Source organism: Mustela nivalis (genome assembly GCF_964662115.1).
Source record: "Mustela nivalis genome assembly, chromosome: 2".
Lineage (NCBI taxonomy): Eukaryota > Metazoa > Chordata > Mammalia > Carnivora > Mustelidae > Mustela > Mustela nivalis.
In genome coordinates this window covers 105220165-105241161 of record NC_139021.1, presented here as the reverse complement: position 1 = coordinate 105241161, position 20997 = coordinate 105220165, and the positions used below count along the sequence as shown (strand labels likewise).

At 46.6% G+C, this 20997-nt stretch overlaps 1 protein-coding gene across 4 annotated transcripts in view; it reads left to right on the top strand.

The window, feature by feature from the left end:
• Positions 1-6143: 6143 nt before the first annotated feature.
• Positions 6144-20997, top strand: part of EDARADD (EDAR associated via death domain) — a 57661-nt gene continuing 42807 nt past the window's right edge. For 2 of the 4 annotated variants that reach the window (XM_082720861.1, XM_082720863.1), the window contains exons 1-3: positions 6172-6642; positions 13711-13771; positions 17485-17532. In XM_082720861.1, the coding sequence (XP_082576987.1) occupies positions 6187-6642; positions 13711-13771; positions 17485-17532 (565 nt within the window). In that variant the 5' untranslated portion in view covers positions 6172-6186. Of the gene's footprint in view, positions 6643-13710; positions 13772-17484; positions 17533-20997 lie in introns of all 4 variants that reach the window. The other 2 variants (XM_082720862.1, XM_082720864.1) reach the window with 2 other exon arrangements.

Genomic DNA, 20997 nt, shown 5'->3' with positions numbered 1-20997 from the left:
AGCTTTATTTGCTACTGTATAAATTTTTAAAATAAATCTTATTTATTTATTTAATGGAAAATTTATTTAATGGAGAAATCACAAGTAGGCGGAGAGAGAGGGAGAGGGAGAAGCAGGCTCCCATCTGAGCAGAGAGCCTGATGTAGGGCTCAATCCCAGGATCCTGAGACCATGACTCTGAGACCATGACCTGAGCTGAAGACAGAGGCCTAACCCACTGAGCCACCCAGGAGCACCTTTATTTGCTACTGTAAATGGGATTGTTTCCCCTCCCCCCTTGGTTATTGCTGGTCTATAAGAAAGCTGTTGGGGTTCCATTTGTTGAGCTTTCTCTCTCCTCCAAAATGAGCTCACTTATGTTCTAATTGTTTCTCAGTTGACTCACTTGGATCTAAGCCTACCTTATTGTCCAAGCTCAGAATAAATTCTAAATGACAAGTTGTTAAAATAACTTATTTAATGATGGATGACCTTGTAGATATCTGAGTCAGCAACTTGAGCCTGTGTTCCACATTCAGGGGGTACACAACGCAGGAAACTAAACTGTGGGGTGCTTACCATACAAGCTTCAGCTTGTCATTGATAACCCTGGGTTTTCTTCTCCTCTATTCTCTTCTAACAGTAGAAACAACAAAATCTCCTCTGGCTGACTTTAGATAGTTGGGGCTCAGGTTTTAATATAGCAAGTCCAGGGGCACCTGGGTGGCTCAGTGGGTCTCTGCCTTTGGCTCAGGTCGTGATCCCGGGGTCCTGGGATCAAGCCCCAAATCAGAGCCTCTCTGCTCAGCAGCGAGCCTGCTTCTCCCTCCCTCTCTGCCTGCCTCTCTGCCTACTTGTAATCTCTGTCTGTCAAATAAATAAATAAAATCTTTAAAATATATATATGTGCATATATATGTGTGTGTATACATATATATATATATATATGGTCCATCCGTCTGAACAGATTTTTCTCTCAAAGTCTGGGGCAAGAAATCAATTGTTACATATGTATTCACTAAAAAAGCAGCTGGAAGATGCTGAGCACTATGGCCCAAGAGATCAAGGCACCAGCACACACTCGTGAGTGATAAGATCCCAAGGCTGGAGGAAAATTCAAGAATAAAGTGCTCATTAGAGAGCCATACCTTTTCTCCTGTCTCCTTACCTCTCTGCACTGCCCCCTTCATATCCATGGCATTGGAAATGTTTTTAGCAACACACCACACTGAACCACCACACATTATGTGATTCTCTTGGTGGAAAACCAAACACTGTGCAAAAATTGTGGTTTTCTAGTTCATGCTTCTGGATGGCAAATAATTCAAAATAAGCTGATAGGAGTAGCCAAGAGAGATTTAATCTTCTGTTTGGAAAAGGGCTTCTATATAAGTGAGTAGAATAATTCTTATACTTCTATATAAGTGTAAGAATTATTCATGTTTAGGGGCACCTGGGTGGCTCAATGGGTTAAGCCTCTGCCTTTGGCTCAGGTCATGATCTCAGGGTCCTGGGATCAAGCCCTGCATCAGGTTCTCTGCTCAGCGGGGAGCCTGCATCCCCCTCCCTCTCTCTGCCTGTCTCTGCCTACTTGTGATCTCTGTCAAATAAATAAATACAATTTTTTAAAAAAAGAATTATTCACGTTTACATATATGCACCAGAATGCTATGTCCCTTGTCAAATAGGCTTCAAATCAGCAAAAATGATATTTTACTTAATAACTTTTTCCCTCTGTTAATAACTTAATAACTTAATCCTCTGTTAACATTTTGGAATACATCATTTTAATGCACATCTGCAAATTTGTAATCACTTCATGTGAGACAACGAATACTTAAAAAAGCAACCGGGGTGGGGGGGGGGGGACCTGGGTGGCTCAGTGGGTTGAGCCTCTGCCTTTGGCTCAGGTCGTGATCCCAGGGTCCTGGGATTGAGCCCCACATCGGGCTCTCTGCTCTGCGGGGAGCCTGCTTCCTCCTCTCTCTCTGCTTGCCTCTCTGCCTACTTGTGATCTCTGTCAGATAAAAAAAAAAAAAAAAACTTTTAAAAAGCAACCAGGGGCGCCGGGGTGGCTCAGTGGGTTAAGCCTCTGCCTTTAGCTCAGGTCATGATCTCAGGGTCCTGGAATCAAGCCCCGCATCATGCTCTCTGCTCGGCAGCGAGCCTGCTTCTCTCTCTCTCTTTCTGCCTGCCTCTCTGCCTGCTTGTGAACTCTCTCTGTGTCAAATAAACAAATAAAATCTTAAAAAAAAAAAAGGCAACCAAAAAACATTTACAGTTTTCAGACAGGCGTTTCCCTCACGTTTGGATAAGGATGCAAATTCAACTTCATAATAAATTACAGTGCATCATAAAGATTAAAAGCACTCAGGGATTGCGTTCTCTCCTCCTGCCACCCTATCCTACACACAGCTGCCTGACTAATCCTCCAAAAACACCAATTTTCGTGTGCTGCTTTTCAAAACTAGCTTCCTGGCTTCCTGTTGCCTGAAAAAATAGTCTCAAATGCTTTTGTCTGGCATTCAGGGCTCTCTGTGATGGGCACCCTGGCCAACACATTACTCTGCTCATTTGTTCCACACACAAGTGATCTCAGGCTAGTTATTCAGAGACCCGCCTCCCCACTGATCCAGCAAACGTCTCATGCGTCTCCTAAACTCATGGCTCACTCAGTGATGTTCTCAAAGGCCATTAGTGGGTGACATGCCAACTGCTAGAGTCAGGAGCCAGGGTAAAGTTGCCGCCGCCTAACTGCATGGACTGAAAGCGGGAACGTTGATTCTCCTGGAGAAAACTGGGGCATTGTTATGAGAAGGCAGACAGCAAAACCACCCAGGTCCCCTATGACTGCTTTAACACACTCTGGACAAAAGTTAAGGAGACAAGCGAACGTATTAACAACCACTTAAGCTGTAGCAAGCAAATGCAACTGAGGGAAGGCATTGTCTTGTTCTGGAACAAACCACTTAGCTCCAGCTACTTTTATAAATAGATCAGACCCTGACCAGAAGCCTGCTTAGCTGGGTTCATTTGTATACAATGTCCATACCCTCAGGAATATTAACATTTTATCTCAGATTGCATTAATTTAAATAAAATTTAACGAAAATGGTGTGAAATGAACAAAAACACCATATTCTGTGATGAATCAAATGAAATACATTTTCAGTTGCTGTTTTCCCCATTTAAAGATAAAATTTCTGATAACTGTCATTATTTGTGAAAAGACACAAGACCAACAGTTTGTGTGTATGTGTGTTTTGGTTTTTGGTTTTTGGTTTTTTTCTTCCCCTTAAGGCTATAGCCATATTGTCACTAATAAAGATCTCAAATTTGCCTGGAAGCTTTCATGGCAAATTGTCAGTCTGAGGGTAGTCACCACCCAGCCAAATGGCTTTATACATCATCAGTGCCTTTCTTCCACACACTTTCTCTTCCTGGTTTAAACATTAGTTACCCTGGTTCTACACTGACACAGTATTTGCCTCTCTCTCCTGTCCATAACTCTTGAAAGTTGGGGACCTCTGACTTTGGTTTCTCCAGAGCATGACATTTTATTTGGTGCTTGGGGGGCAATGGGCAGTTCAAGAAGTATGTTAATACTATCACTCAATGTATTGATCCATGCTATGCACCAACAGTGTAGTAAATATCGTTCATTCCTTGTAACAAAGGCAGTAGGAACTTCTCCCAAGGGACGGAATTCCAAGGACAGAATGAAGGCAGGAAGGGAGCTGGTATATTTGTACCTACTTTGTGAGAGACACCGGTTTAGGTATTTTTATGTATACATTATACCACTGAACTGTCACAATCCTGCCAATTCTTACACGCTTAGGTTTATATGTAGCAAGTTTAGTAAGCCACCCAAATTCACAGTGACAGGCCCGTGAGTCAAATCCAGCATGCTTGACTCCATGATTGTCAAGTCCACTAGCCCCATATATCATGAGTCTGAGATTCATGAGTGCGTAGGTGCTATCAGGAAATGTCAAAAATGCCCATTTCAGGGACACATGGATGGCTCAGTTGGTTAATTGTCTACCTTCAGCTCAGGTCATGATCCCAGCATCCTGGGATTGAGTCCCCCTGCTTACCAGGAGCCTGCTTCCCACTCTGCCTGCCTCTCCCTCTGCTTGTGCTATCTCTCTGACAAATGAATGAATAAAATCTTCTTTAAAAATCTTATAAAAAATGCCCATTTTAAAGAGCATTTTAAAACACTGGACAGCAATAGAAACAAAAGCAGAATGACATAATGTAACAACAGATAGTTTATATGGGAGCCCTTTGGGTACTCTGGTGGATGAATGTTTTTAAATTAGTTTTTTGTAATCTGGGATAGAACGGGGCAGGATGTTCTCAAACTCACAACTGTGCACCCACTGTGAGTGGTCAGAATTTCAGGTCAGTCCTTCTCCTGCAGGGTCCCTCTAGCTCATTGTACTGAGAAGGATTGACATCAGGCTCACTGTGAAGAAGAAGAAATACGTAAAGCAGGAATTCTCCCCATTATGGCTAAGAATATATGGAAGGGTAAATTTGGAGCTGAGAGGCAATAAATTGCTTACTGACAAATGTATGGCATGCCACACAGTGTATTAGGTAACTAAGATGTCACAATAATGATAAAAGAAAAAAATTATTGTCCCTATAGAAATTATGTCTAGTAGGAGATACGTTATATTATCCAGACATGATTGTATAATTAAAGGTACTATAAAACAATAAAGGTCTGTGAAACAAAAAAATAAAATAAAATAAAATAAAAAATAAATTAGTTTTTTGTAAACTGCAAAAAAAAAAAGCATTCCCATTTATAGCGTACACTTTATAGTTCACAAAGCACGTGGCAACAATAAAGATAATGATGGGTTACGGTTACAATTCATAGAAAAGGAGGTACAGGGAAATTGAATGAAAGGAAATAACAAAGTAGGTCCATAAGTCAATCTTCCTTGTAAAAAAATTAACCCAAAAGTGCATTTCTCCCACATTTCTCCTGTTTGATATGATAAAGAATGACCACGATACATGAATTATAGTTCGGGGTTTTGAAAAGCAAAACAGCTTTATACCAACACTTGAGCTTTTTTTGCTAACAAGATAGCTCGATTTGATATGCAGTTCCTGACAACCAACTTCAGAAATAATTCCATCTTTATGAGAAGTCAGAAAGAACCACAAACCAAACCTCAAAATAGATTCAAAGAGAAAATACTCTTTAAAAAATGTCCCTTCCTATCAGAAGCAGACCAAAGGGAAGTTTAACCTCCCACTAACAAATTCTCCAGAAGCTTCATCTAAAAGGTTGTACTTTCTTCAGACACCCAGCAGGACCTTCTTTTCTGGGCCTGGTATTTCTTCAATGGCCTAGTCCAAAGAATAAGACACTAAACTACAGAGCACCATGGGCCTCAGAACCACGAAAGAGATGAAGATGGGCACAAAGCAAGCCTCTGGTCACCAAGAGGGTATGTAAACGTTTGCTGCTTTTCTGCATTTTTCAAAGCTGAGTTTTTAGCTGGAGGCCGCTCCTTTATGATAAATTGCTGATACCGTATAGTAAAAGCTATTATATGATCTTTTACAAACCATTTCCTATCTTTGCATTCTCACGTGTCAAGACAGACACGGATTATTTAAAACCCTGAAGAGAGTGCTATTGCATTTAAATTGCCTGTAACCTTCATGTAATAGATTTATGATTGATGATAGATTTAGTTAAAATATAACTGTTTTAAATATATATTCTCGGTTAACGATTCCAACCTATGCTCACTTAAGTAACTGGTGCATAATCCCTTTTCAATTAAACCGCTAGTGCTGCTTTTCTTTTAAGGACCAATTCCACGTTTCCGAGAGAACCCCAAGCTATTTTTCTAGAATGGCTTTATGCGTATATATCAGGCGTCCTCTTTTCACTCCCTTTGTGGAGCACATACCCTGGAGGTCATGTAATAACCAATGACCAAAAAACAAAAAACAAAACAAAACAAACAAACAAACAAAAACCCATCCAGATCGAAGTTATTCGCGTGTGGCATCAGGCAACAGCAGACCCTGCCTTAAGACGAGGAGACTGCTTAAATAGATGGGCAGGCATCTCAGCCTAGGCCTGTGCTGGAAAAGCTGGTTCCCGGCTTCGGGCGCGATTAGGAAGCCAGCAAAGTGTCCCTAGAGTGCAGCCGGGGTTTAGGGCTGATGATATTTTCACAGCCAGGCCCCACGCGGACACCCGCTTGGCGAGCCTGGGCGCCAGGCTGGGAGGCCGCCCAGCGCTGGCGCTGGCGACGCTCGGAGCCCCCCCACCCCGGGCTCCGCCCTGCGCCCTGGCCTGGGCCCGCGCCTCAGGAGGGAGGGGGGCGGGGGCGGCGCGGAGAAGGGGCTTTGCTAATTGCCGAAGCAGGAAGTGAGCTCGCGGAGGACGCGGTGGAGAGTCTGGGAGGAGGTGGAGGAGCTGGCGGAGGAGCTGGCGGAGGAGGGGCGCGCAGCGCCGCGGTGCTGTGCTGCGGCGAAATCGGGACTGCAGGACCCTCCCGACTCGCCGCCTGTGCGCTCCCGCGCTCCAGCCCAGCCCCCGAGGCTCTGCCGTCCCGCTCCGGCGACCGGCTGCCCCTCCCCGCCCCATGGCTTCTCCGGACGACCCTCTGCGCGCAGGTAAAGTGACACCGCGCCGCGCCCTCACCTGGAGCGGGAAGAGCGGGCCGGGAGCTCGCGGGGGTGTCGGGCCCCAGCCTCCCGCGACCCCCGGGGCACTGGGACCACCCCGGACGCCGCGCCGAACCCGGGTCCGCACGGGGTCGGGCCTGGGACCGGGCCTGGGACGGCGCCGCGCGAGGTGCCCCCCGCCAGCGGGCGCGGTAGCCCCTATCGTTCGGCACCCCCGCGCGTGCCAACGACCCCCCTTCCCTCGTCCCGCGCCGTGGCGGAACGCTTTTGTTCTGGACTTGGGATCCCAGGTGGAAACTAGTCCCTCAGACCTCCCTGGCAGCAAGGAGCGCAGGGAGGGATTCTCGGTTTTTCCGCCTTGGCTGTTCCTCTCTCCCCACTAACATGCCTTCTCGCGTCCCTTTCCTCTCCTCATTTTCACTTTTATTAAATGGTTTTGTTCCGCATGTTGACCCGCAGAGCTATTTCATGAACGAATATACACGAAACCAAGTCGGAGCCCACCTGTAGAGGCCTTTCATTAGAATGGTCTCTGGTTCTAGCCTCAGTTCAGAATACTGCGTGTACCTGAGGACGGAGTCCAGATGTTTCATTTCTTACTTGAATTTGAAATCCTCCTCAGACTTCAGCTTCCAGGATTTCTCCCGTCCTTGCTCTCCCACAGTCTTGGTGGGGATCCGCCATGAGTGTTGAACACAGGAATGAATGAGTGATATATACCCCAGATCGCTGGGGCTTTTTCTTGTTTTGCGGAGGTTGGAAAGGCTTGGGAGAGACGCCCTGTACGCAGATACAGAGCTGCATGCAATTGCTTAGATAAACGTGTTCCTCACTTAATTGCTTGGGCCTTGAACATTATGCCCTCAATCTGTGGCTTGAGCAGTTAGGAGGAGACAGTCTGGAGGTGAATCAGAAGATGGCTGAACCCGCATGGTGGTGGGTGGGTTTGGGAGATTTTCCTGGAGATTCAAAAGAAAGATCTAAATTCTCCCATTGGGGAATGGTAAACATTTTATGGATGGGAGGTGAAAAATAAATTGTCTGGTTAACCTTTCCCTCCCCCTCAAAACCCATTATTTGAAAAGACAAAAAGGGAAGTGAAGGGAAAAATCCTCCCACTCCCATTTCCACTCACCTCCGTAGCCACCTCCTCTTCTAAGAACCTAACAGACAAGGTGCCAAGAAGTGTTAGGTACCAGCAGTGGTCTCAGATCTCATTCAAGGATCATGGTGAAAGGCATTCAAAGAGATTGTGGGGGCACGGGGATCCAATGAAGGGGGCCAAGTTTAAGGTTTGCCTGGTTACTTAAAAATTAATGGCACCAGAAAAGATGAACCTTGGGAACTAAAGCTTCAATGAGTCATGGTGGGAAGAGGCCACCAGGCAGCAAATACAGTCTTAGATGATGTTATTAATAGCACTACAGGGTCTAGATTTCCTGTGGTGGTGGTCTTGGCCAGCCCAGCCCTGCCAAAGTGGATAATCACAACCTGGTACCAATGGTCTTGGAGATCCCAGCACGTGAGGCATGATGAGAGGGTAGAATGATAGAAGGTGTCCTTTGGAAGGACTATCTCCTTGACTTTAAAAGGAAGAACCCAAATCTGTAGGTGAAATCTTTTTGGCTACAAAGAGGGCCGAGGCCTTCTAAGGTTGAGGTCTCCTCGTCACTTGCAAAGATGTCGAAGAACACATTCAGACATTTCAAAGATGTTCTCATGTCCATCCGTTCCCACTCTGGAATTCTATCAATAAGGTGAGAGTTCCTCTAGTTTAAAAAAAAAAAAAAAAAGATCTAAAATGACTTCCCTTTCTCATGTAATTTCTGTAACCTTTAGGACACGCCCACCTACCCCTTCCTGGGCTCTAATGAAGCCACAGCCCTGCCAATTTGTGGAACTCCTTAAAGGCCATTTTCCCTTATAGACCCCCGACCAAGTTCCCATGCTCCCTCGCCCGATTTCCTGCACTCACCTCCCACCTGGTGTGTTCACACCTGCACGTGCCTTTTACCAAACCCTTTGCCAAAAGGCAGCCAGAGTGACCTTTCAAAGACCTATCAGCTCCTGGCATTTGTCTCCATAGAAATCTGCACTGATCTTCTAACAAATTCTCAGTCCTCCAAAGGCATCCATAATCCTCCCATCCGTCTCTTCCTACCCCTCCAACTGACTGATGCCTGTTCTGCCCCGTTCTCTGCCCTTCAACCACGCTGCCTCCCTCTTCCTGTGGAGACCCCTCATGGCGCCTGCCTCCAAGCACAGGTGATTCCCATTGATGGGAAGACCCTCTTCTTCTCCCCCATCTCCCCACTCCAGTTACTCCCACTTATTCGTGAGCTCACAAGCCCCATGGTACACACTCTCCATGCAGCCTGCTCTCTCTTTTCTAGCACTGGCCTCCGTTTCTAGCTGTGGTTGTGTCACGGATGTCCCTCCCCAGCCAGCCTCCAAGCTCTCCGTCCGTTTAGCTCCAACACCTGACACAGTGCCTGGCACGTAGTAAGCCCTGGCTGGCTTCTAAGAGCCTCACTGAGTAACTGAAAGCATTTTTAAAAATATCCCCACGTAGGCTTCAAACTGTAGGCAGAAAAAGCTTTGCCTGGATTGACATTTTAGAGATGTATTCGTCAAGTTAGATGTGTTCACTGACTTTACCTTGTAAAAATTTTTTTAAAAGACCTCTGTATTGGATCGCATCTAACGAAGGCACGTGTATACTGTTAGACCACGTTATGAGCTTAATGAAAGGAGACCAGATTTTTCGCTAAGGAAATGTATAAGTTTGTTGAGGTCACGTGGGAGGAAAATTGTCCCTTCCTTGGAGCGTTGCTATCTTACTCTATCATGGCCACTAATAAAAATCTGACACGGGGTGAGTCAGAATTGTCTGTCGGAGGTGAGTTAGATCCGGCTCACATTCATACAGATGTGAAAGCCAGGAACGAAGAAAGAGGCTTTGAAAGCCTGGGTTGAGGAGGCGGTGTGGTTCACTGCGATGAGCTAAGTGCCCAGGGCCACCGGCAGACATGCGGGCCTGTGCCCTTCCTTTGTTCTGGGGTCCCTCTTGCACCATGTGGTGAGGCTGGCGGCTGGGAGCAGCTCAGGACAGGACCCGGTGGCATCTTACCTCTCCCACCCTCCTGTGGGCTCCAGTGGGTCCTAGGGGACAGCCTGCCTTCCTTGCAAAGCCCAGTAGCACTGGGAGCAGAAACTGGGACCAAAGAGTGAGCACCCTGTTTGACAAGCTGGACCAGCCACCTCTTCTTCAGATGCAGGGGGAGCCCTGACGTGCTGACTCCTCCCTTCTCCCTTTCCCCTCTTCCTCCCTCTTCCCTTCCCCTCTCTCCTTCCCTGGTGATGCCCTTTCCCAATGCCCACTTCATCCCTTTTTTTTTCTTACATGCCTGTCTTCTAGATTTTCTTCTCTTTCCTCCCAATTACTTCCCTTCGTCTGAATCTCCTCTTTGGTCCCTTTGTCCCTGCTCTCTGCTCCTCCTCCCCTTCCCTGGCCCCTGTTCAGCTCCATCCAGACTGCAGGCAGAGCTGGACTAACACGATCACTCGCTAGCTCAGCCAGCCTCCAGAGAAGTCACTCTTCGGTGGCCACCTTCCTGACCCCCTGGTCCTTTCTCCACTTGTTCAGCTATTGCTCTGAAGTCTGAGGAGGACAGAGTGGGGCTGCCACAGAATCAGGCCAGAGGAGAAACCAAACCATGCGTCCATGATGCCTCTCCTGCCCCGTCTCTCTGCCCTTCAACCACGCTGCCTCCCTCTTCCTGTGGAGACCCCTCATGGCGCCTGCCTCCAAGCACAGGTGATTCCCATTGATGGAATCAATGCTCAGCTGCTCTGAGAGCTTTCAGAGTCCTCAACAGGGTTAGGATTTAGGGGCTTCTTCAGAACCAGGAGTGAAAACAGCCATAGGTGAAAAGAAAAGCTATGGCCCCCACACAAGAATAATAATCACAAATGAAAACTAAGTTAACTCTGAAGTCCCAAAGTCGAAGAATTGCCTTGAATCTGTCACTAGAAAGCACCCAAGGCCTCATTCTCTGGGCTCTGGGTGCCCTGGGAATGGCAGGAGGTTCTGACCCCCTTCCCTCTTCATTCTCTCCCAAAGAACGTCCTCTGAGGTGGTCTTCGAACTTCCTCGGAGAAACTGTCCCTGGGAACTGTAGGCCTTCGGCTGCTGGGACTAATGAGGGTGATGTCAGGACCGCGCAGCTGTTGGACAGCTTTACCAGGAGATTGTGGCTTCTGGATGCAGTCCTCAGGTCCCATGCTCTGGGTGAGATCTGGGTCTTCGAGTGCAGGAGGACAGATGAGATTTCAGATTTAGAGTTGATGCTGGAATGATTAGTGCTTTGTGGGGCATTGGGTGAAGGTATTTTGCACATGAGAAGGACACGAATTTGGGGGGCCAGAGAGTGGACTGTTAAGAGCTGACCTGCATTTCCCCCCAGAAACCTTGCTGCTGTCCTTATCTCTGGTACCACAGAATGTGACCTTATTTGGAACTAGAGTCCTTACAGATGCAATCACATTACAATGAGGTCGTTAGTGTGGGCCCTAATCTCCTGTAACCGACCTCCTTATGTAAAGGGAAAATCTGGACAGAGAGATGCCCCTACTGTCAGTGGTGGGCAGTGCATGAACTCCTAGAACCCTGACAGTAGTGGAAAACAGACACAGGCTGAGCACTAGGTAAATGGGAGCTCTAGCGGAATTCAGATGAAGATGCTGTGGACCTCGGCTTCCCATGTCATAGTGACGTTAGCCTGAAGATGCTCTTTTGACCCTGTGACCCCCGCTTTTCACCATTCACTGACTTTTAAAGCTGGAAGGACACATGGAGGCTATTTACCCCTGAATATTACAGATTAGGGACAGGAGCCCCAGAGAAACAAATGACTGCACAACCTGCCTAGCTGGATCTCAGCTGTGGTCTCCAGGAGTGAGGCTGGGTGCCCTCTCCAAGGGCCACTGCATGAGTTTACCCTGGGCCTTTCTCACGCATTTCGAGAACTGTCCAGAAGATGTGCATATAAGTTAAACATCATTCTTGCTGCCATCAGTGAGATCCTTGTTGGTTAGTTGCCAGCTAATTTGGGGTGGCCTGTGCCTTGCTTGGAGTCCCCAGTCCAGGAGAGACAGGTGGCTTTGGGAGGAAAGGACCTCCCAGGACAGCAGAGCTCCAGCTGAGAGCTAGAAGAAGGTCCCTGTGCGGCCCCAGCCTGAGCTCCCATGGTCCCCCTTTCTAGTTCGGCCCTTCCTGTGCCTCTCGTCCCATCTGATATCAGAGCCCTGCCTGCTGTTTCCTGGGGCCTATAAAAATAAACATTTTAATGCTTCCAAATGATTTGACTTCAGACTTAATAATATTATACCATGCAGCTCCAAGAGCTCTCAGAAATCCTTTAGCACAACTTCCTCCTTCCAGACCAGTATCAAATAACCAAGGTGAGCCCTCTTCCAAATGATATCTTCGGTACACAGCCATCTGGGCCTCGAAAACAAAGGTGACTGAGTTCGAACCACAAGGATGAGCAGGGTCAGGCAGAGCATGTCGGGCACCACCTGGGTCTGGGTTGGTGAGCGAACTTGGCAATGATGCACCTGGAAGAACTTCCTCCAGGGTCTGATCCCCATCAGAGGCTCCAGCAAACATGATTGAAAGTCCTGAACGTGCCTCCCTGACTGGTCACGAATCTGTTTCTTTTCCCAATTGCCCTTTGGCTTTGCAGCCGTGACTCAGAAAATGAGAAGCCGGAATTCATTGTCCCCTTCCCATCAGAACTTCCATCTATTATCAGAGATTTCGAGATTTCTCCATTCGTCCTCACTCCTCTGGGCCACTTCGTTTAATCTCCCTAGTGACGAGACTGTCATAAAACAAACAGATGTTCCCTTCACACTTCACACACATTTTCCTCTGGGCATTTTCAACACCTGCCAAGCAGAGACCTGTGGAAAGCCCAGACACATTCTAGAAAGGAGACAGTGAGGGAGAACAAACGTAAATGAATATATCAATAAATCGTCTTGATGTGCTCGTTTGGATCCCCAAAGGCATTTCCTGGGCCTGGTGCCTCGTCCACAGTGTTTACTTAATTTAGCTTAAGTTGACTCCTGGCTGATTTAAGGCTTACACTTAGGGTTTTGTAGGTTGTGCACTGCACAAATCTAGAGGACTCCACTCAAACGGATTTGGTTCTTCATTAACGTAGTTTTCTGGAAGATGTCTGGTCAGGTGACTTGGAGTGTGAGCTCTTTTCTACTTTAAACAAATTCTTCAGATCTAGTGGTGGCCTCAACCAAGACTTATACCTTTTTCTGTTTTTCCTCATTTGGGGAATAGAAGCAAAATTTTGGGAAGTGAAAAATCACTTTTTGTTTGATGATAATCCCAGGAGATTGCTGGCTTTATTAATTTACCTAAACCACAGCCAGAAGCTTAATATTTTAAAATGATTTTTAAAAAATTACAGAGGAGTGGGAAACATGGAGAAAAGAAGACATCTGGATCATGTCATTCCTGCTTAAAGTTATAATCAAATTATACCAAAGAGGGGTGCCTGGGTGGTTCAGTGGGTTAAAGCCTCTGCCTTCGGCTCAGGTCATGATCCCAGGGTCCTGGGATCCCTGCATTGGGCTCTCTGCTCAGCAGGGAATCTGCTTCCCTCTCTCTCTGCCTGCCTCTCTGCCTACTTGTGATCTCTGTCTGTCAAATAAATAAATAAATAAAATCTTTTTAAAAAATTATACCAAAGAGTCATGGGTACGTCTGCATATCCGTAGTTATGTAGAACTCCGAGTGTCTGTAGATCTCTACAAGTGAGGTTTTTTTTGTTGTTGTTGTTGTTGTTTTTGTTTTTTTTTTTAAGAAAAGTTTGTCTTAATCTCTTTCTTGGTGCTATCTGACCCCATTCCTTCCTGTTTTGTTTCCAGTGACTAGGGTAGCTTGCATCGATGGGAAGACAATTCTCAAAGGACACATCTGTGCTCTTACATTAAAATAATCTCCATTTTTTTGTTTTGTTTTGTTTTTTACAGATCAGATGGCAAAGGAGCCAGTGGAAGACACAGACCCTAGCACGTTGTCCTTTAACCCGGTAGGTTACAATCTTTACATCAGTAATGACAACTCTTGTTATTTCTTTTTTCCCTTTGTTACATTTTTATTGCTCAGTATTTACATGAAGATCAGAAACCCCAAAGTCAGGTTTTCCCAAGATAAACTTCTTTATCGTGGTGTTCTCTGTGATGTAATGAAGTTTGGGTTTCTCAGGGCTAAAAATGGTATTGGATTCTGTTCTTGTGATCTTCTTAGATTATATCAGGTCTTTGTATTCTTGTCTATTTTTAATACTTGTCAGTTCTCTGTTTAACTTCCCCTTCTTCAAAGTTCAAAATATTTAGTGTGAGATGGAAGGCAAAAGCAGGACTAGTATACAGTTACTGGGGGCCAGCAGGCACAGATGTTTGATTCACTTATGTTACTGCATTTATTCCCTGCAATAACCCTGTAAGGTAAGCACTGCCCATTTCACACATGAACAACTGAGACTCGGGGGTTGGGGTAAGTTGCCCACATTGGAAGCAGCCCAGGTGGGATGCAGACCCAGCAGCTGGCTTCCGGTCCCTGCCCTGCCTTCCCAGAACCACGCTGTGGTGTGTCTGCTGCTTACGGCTTACCAAGGACTTCACATACTTCATCCCCCAAGTAATCAGTGAGATGGAAGGACAGTCACCCCATTGTACAGATGAAGCGATGAAAGTTCACAGATTCATAAAAAGTCACGCAGACGGGAGCTCTGCTCTCCTGTGTGGTACTGACTCTTGGTTATGACCAAATCCATGCCTCTGGCAATATTACATGTGTTATTGTGCATATAGGGGGTGACACACTCCTTTAAGAAAAAAAAAAGAGTGTTTGGAGGAGAAGAACTGTGCAGCCCATGAAAGATCCTGATCAGTGTAGTTAGAATGATGTAAAAGACACACGTCACTATCATTAGACAATATAATTTGATGAAATGTCCTGAAGTCTTTGGTGATTCATGAGTTACTTCAGTGTCTTGAGGGGTTTGTCCTTAAGCCTTGAGTCCCCGCTGTATAGTTCTTTGGGGGCAGCGTTGGGGACAAAGCTGGACACGCAGTGGAAATCAAGAGGAAAACATCCTCTGACAGAGCGTGGGCCAGCCCTGTGCTGTGGTCCTGAACGAGGGCCTTTGGCTGCTAGAAGGTGCCCTCAGTTTGTCCTTTCAGTCCCTGACCCAGCGCCCGACCCGCACGGCTCTTGGACTCCTGCTCTCTCCCCGCCTGGGGTCACAGCCATCTCCACCTCCATTCACTTCTCCGTCCCGGGGCACAGTGATTTCCCCAAACCTTCCCTAGGTCGGTTTGCTGGGGCTGCCACAACAGAAGACCACACAGTGGGTGACTAAGTGCTCCCCATGTCTGTAGGTTGGAAAGGGCAGGGCCCTTCTTGTCCCTCCAAAACTGTGGGGAAGAATCCTTTCTCATGTGTGGTGGTCAGCAACCCCTAGTGGTTCTCAGCTGCATCCCTCCAGTGTCCTTGCGTCCTTGCCCCGTGGCGGGATTCTCCCTGTGGGTGGCCATCTCTGTATCTCTTCTCTTGTAAGGAGAGCAGTCCTGTTGAATTGAGGCTCCCTTACCCCAGTGGGATCTCATCCTCACTAGTCCTCTATCTAAGTCTGTAGATGTCTAGCTACCCTATTTTCAAATGAGGTCCCAGGTAGAGGTACTCAGGGTTAGGACTTCAGCACATTTTAGCAGGGGAGATGCATGTCAGCCCAGAACATTCCAGGGGCTCCTGGGATGAAATCTGTGCGCCTCTTCTTGGCAGCTGAGGTCCTCCATGACCTCATCTCAGCAGCCCTCCCAATGAGCCAGTCGTGTGTAGGTCTTTGCTGCGCCTGAAACACCCCACACCTTCTCACCTTCCAGGGATACTAACATTGTTCCATGCAGTGACACACTCCTTTAAGAAAAAAAAAAAGAGTGTTTGTTGAGCCAAAGGAATGCCACAGAAATGGGGACAAGAAATGGGTCTCCCAGCTTCCTCAACTAAGGAACTCGTGTGCTTCCTCCCAGGCAACGCTCTCTTTGCTTCACCCTGGGGCCTTGGGAGGCTCCTTTCTCTACAGCCTAACCCCTACTTTTTAATCACACTGTGCTGGAATTGTTTGTTTGTGTGAGTTCCTGCAAGACTGTGTTGAATGTCTTCCCATATTCAGTGCCAGACACAAAGCAAAGGTGGACGGGCCAAGCTTCCCAAGAACCTGGAATGGCACCCACCTAAATCTTTTCACCTTGCTTCCAGAATCTTCCATGTAAACTGGCTCTGTCATTTCCTATCCTCCCCTGTCTCCCTCCAGTGTGCCTCTCTGCTTCTACACTTGTCACACTTCATACCACCTGGACTTGCTCCCCTGGGCCCACCACCTGTGACCACCATGCTCCTTCCTCTTGGTCACCCGAGTTCTTGGGCATTCTGCACGCCAAGCTCAAATGTCAGTCTCTCCAGGAAACCTGCGTTTGCTCCAGCCTGTGGGTTCCCTCACACAGACTTCTGGTAGATGTTTATTTAACACTGAGTCAAAATGCGGGGCTGCAAAGATCATAGTTCCTTTTTCTTAAAAAAAAAAAAAAACTTACGAGCCTATCTGAGGAAATAGGCAAGTCCATACTTTAAAAACAGCCTGATAAGTGTTACCATACAGGTGTGTTTTCTGTGCTCCAGGGACCAGACTATCTAGAAGAATCTAGTCTCAGGGAGAATTTGACTTTAAGTTCTCCGTGACTGATGACTGATTGATTGATTTCTTCTGTGGAAGAGGATTTCAAGGCTTCTAGAGGTTCTGAAACTTCACTGTTCAGCTCCAAAGAAACTGCAAGGAAAGAGTTTTAAAACAAAATCCTTGGTTCCACATTTGTTTGTTTTTCTCTTCTGTCAGAGGAAGACGTGTAAGACCTACAGGCAAGTTGGAAGGTGCAGCCTTTTTTTTTTTTTTTAAAGGCTGGAGGCATGGATCCAAAGGCCCAGATGGGGAATGGGAGCTGTGCAGGGGTTAGGGACAGGATAGGGAGACTGGGCACTTCCCACTCTGCTCATGGAAGTCATCGGAGAATGACCACATTGTTTAATCGGAAGTCAAAGTTTCCAGAATACCTGCATGGAGGTACCAGGAAAGAAATATGTGATTGCAAGAGCCTTTGATATTTTGAATTCCCTCCCATGGTACTGCCGCCAGCCAGTGCACTGAGCAACTGTGTACAATTGTGCGCAATGAGTAGATCTTTGTAGATCTTTGTGCGGTCGGTAGGCTGGTTGGCTTTTCAATCCTGTCCTACCCACTCCAGGACGCAGCCCTACATGAGTGAGATACAGCCTGGCCCACGAGCTTGTTGAGCCAAAGGAATGCCACAGAAATGGGGACAAGAAATGGGTCTATCCCCATAATTCATGATAACAAATGCTCCTCAATTTTAAACTACAGGAAATGGGTGGGGGGAATAGCCCAGCAGAAAAGAGAGGAAGTGTGGTTTAGCGGTCAGAGCCAAAGCAGTTTGGAAGCCTTATTCTGTCTCATGTTCCAACATTAACTTCTTGTCAACCTTGATTTCATTTTTATAGACCCAGGATAAAAACGAACAATGGGTCAGGCCTGTTGATAAATCCATGGCTAGAAACTTGCAAGGCTTTAAACTAAAATTATGACTTTGCCCAAACAAAGATTTCTTTTCACTTTACTCTTATAACTGAACTATGGGGTTTAAAAATAACTCTCTTCTTTTGTTGGTTTCCACAGTCAGACAAATATCCCATTCAAGATACGGGACTCCCTAAAGGTATGTACACTTAATATAACTACTTGAACTTGTGATTATTTTAATGTCTTGAACAAAGCACTAGTGAAAGTCATCTCTCATTCCTTAAAGTTGTTAAACAGAAACATACTGACAGTTTAGCTTTTGACTTGTTGACTCTCTAGGGCATGGCTTTTCTTATTAAAATCTACAAATTATTTCATTACAAATTATACATTAAATCCCTGTGGCGTTTTTATGATGCATAAAATGAAGAGAGCCAGCGCTCTGTGTTGCAAATGACAGAAACCTAACCCAAGCTCATTTTAAAAAGGGACGGGACATACTGGCTTAGGCTCTTTGGATACTGCAAGGTGCAAATTTGAAGGATGCTCTCAGGCTCAGTCTCTGTGTGTCTCTCATCTCATCTCTCTGTCTTCATCTGTGTTGGCTTCATTTTGGGGCAGGCTTTCCCTTCATGGCCGGAAGCATGGTCACCAACACCTCCGGCTGTACACGGTGCCCATCGAGATGGCAGAGCAAGGGTGTGCCTTTCCCCTAGTGCCCAATTTCTAGGGATGGCTGTCATATGGGGAGTTTGGGTCACATGGCCATCCGTGACTCCGTTGTTGCCCTTAGGAGGATGGAGGACGTGGGTCAGGTTTGCACCTTGAGGTTGGGTGGGGAAGGGCATGGAGTTATTCTACCCAAACCACAGGAAAGAGGCCTCCGTTACTAGACAGAGGGGCAAAGGATGCTTGTCAGACCCCAAAGCAAAACAGAACAAAAACAAATCCAAAAAACCTATCTTTTGTAATTCGCAGACCAATGGTTTATCCATGGTGTAGACATGGCCAGGCTCAGCCTCTCGTGATTTCTTCTGTGGGGCAATCTGTTGTGGGGTCATCTGGTTGCCCTCTTGAGTCTTTACCTTGTACTCTGCTGACAGGCCTGAGAGAAGGGGTGGACGGGGTGAGGGACCATCTGATCTGAGCAGCTTCAGAGATGGCAGGGGCCCCCAGCTTCCTGGAAAGGTGGGACTTCCCAGCACCTGCCGCTGTGGGTTTTCCTGGCAGTCCTTGTGACCGGGTAGCCGTAGGGTCACCCAACTGGAGGGTGAGGAGGGAGCTCCTTGCCAGGGTCCACTTGGGGTTAGGTCCAGGGTTCTGCAAAGGTTCCCCTCCCTCCAGTCCTTACTGGCCAGACTCTTCTCCTTACACCCAGAAATTAAACCTCCGGCGTTCATTCCTTTTGTTGTCTGTGCATGTCCTGGGAGTGGCAGAATCCAAATCCCGGCTGTATTCGGGGAGGCTTATGGTAAGCTCCCCTTCCCCTAGTGGTGAGTGATTTTCTAAGTGTTCCGATCCTCCAGTCCATGATTCGATTCTCCAGTTCAGCCAGAAGGTAGAAGACACAAACCAGGCGACCAGGGATGTGGGAGGCAGTCTCAGGTGGTATGGCTTTGACTTCAGTGTGCAGTGAAGAATTATTGAGGGCGTGGGGGGAGCTGTTGAAAATCCAGATTCTGGGCTCAGTGGCTTTGAAATCACCATGTGGCAGGTGTGGGGCCAGGCCCAGGAACTTGTAAATGCATACCTGAGTGGCTGGGAGGCAGACCTCACTTTAACCTAAGAAGCTCAAGGATTTGGTATGTCCACCAGGGAGGCAGATAGACAAGAGAACCAATCTGTAGCCAGACCACTAGCTGGACTCTAAGCGCCATTAGAATGGTGGCTGCACCTCTCAGGGTCTCAGGGCAGGAAGGACAGTGTTCTCCTCTCCTCCCAGGATGCTAAGGAGAATCCAATGAAATGAGTCCAGGATGGTACTGACACAGGCGAGCCAGATGGTGGAGGGAAATCAGGAGAAGGAAATGTGCAAACTCAGGCTTGAGGATGCTTTCCCAGTGCTATAGCAAGAACGGTACTGCTTGAGACAACCGCTGAGCTGCAGTGACTCTGAAAATGCAATGTCACGGTTTGATCTGTCTAAAAGATCTTTTTTAACACCCTTAAAAGTGATTTCCTGTTTTGGAGGGGGGAAAAAAAGAAGACTGGGTTTTTCCTGGAATTTGAGATTCACAAAACCTTAATTAAACTGGTGAAGATTTTACAAGTAACATGACAGTGAAAACCATGTTTATGGGAAATGTGACTAGATCTTCTATCCAGATTCACAGAGAACTGTCTAACTAAGCATGTGACTTCTTTTTTTTTAAGATTTTATTTATTTATTTGACAGAAAGAGAGATCACAAGTAGGCAGAGAGGCAGGCAGAGAGAAGGGGAAGAAGCAGGCTCCCTGCTGAGCAGAGAGACTGACTCGGGGCTCGATTCCAGGACCCCGAGACCGTGACCTGAGCTGAAGGCAGAGGCCCAACCCACTGAGCCACCCAGGCGCCCCAAGCACATGACTTCTTATCTCTAAAGAAATACATCGTCTTATACATAATGTCTGGAAGTTTATAAACTTACTCTAAGGGCGCCTGGGTAGGTCAGCTGGTTAAACGTCTGACTCTTGGTTTCAGCTCTGGTCATGATCTCAGGGTCATGGGGTCGAGCCCCTGTGTCAGGCTCTGCTCAGCACGATGTCTCTGAGATTCTCTCTCCCTCTGCCCTGCCTGCCACTCACTCACACACACACACATGCATGCTCCCTCTCTCTCAATAAATCAAATCTTTTTTAAAAACTTCAACATTTGCATTCAATAATATCTATGACTTGGGATGCCTGGGTAGCTCATTCAGCTAATTATTTCCCTTTGGCTCAGGTTATGATCCCAGGGTCCTGGGATCAAGCCCTGCATCAGGCTCCCTGCTCAGTGGGGAATCTGCTTCTCTCTCTGCCTCTGCTGTTCCTCCTGCTTGCGTGCTGTCTCTGTCTCTGTCAAATAAATAAATAAAATCTTTTAATAATAATAATAATATCATCTATGACCTGATATTTGCTAGTATTTTTAAAAACCTACCAACGGGACCAATATCACCATTAAACATTTATGGTAATTTCTTTTATAAACATATAATGTATTATTAGCCCCCGGGGTACAGGTGTGTGAATCACCAGTTTTACACACTTCACAGCACTCACCATAGCACATACCCTCCCCAATGTCCATATTATGGTAATTTTTTATCATAAATGTTTTTAGGTGAAGAACCCATATGAATCAGTGCAGAAACAAAGTATAGGTTCAAAAGCAAATATAATCTAATTAAGTCCAAACTTGGACTCTAACGTTTAAGTGAATTTTAGGGGCTCCTGCCTTCTTTTTTTTTTTTTTTTTTTTTTTTTATTTTAAAGACTTTATTTATTTATTTGTCAGAGAGAGAGTGAATGAGAGCGAGCACAGGCAGACAGAGTGGAAGGAAGAGTCAGAGGGAGAAGCAGGCTCCCTGCGGAGCAAGGAGCCCGATGTGGGACTCGATCCTGGGATCATGACCTGAGCCGAAGGCAGCCGCTTAACCAACTGAGCCACCCAGGCGTCCCGGTCCTGCCTTCTTTAACA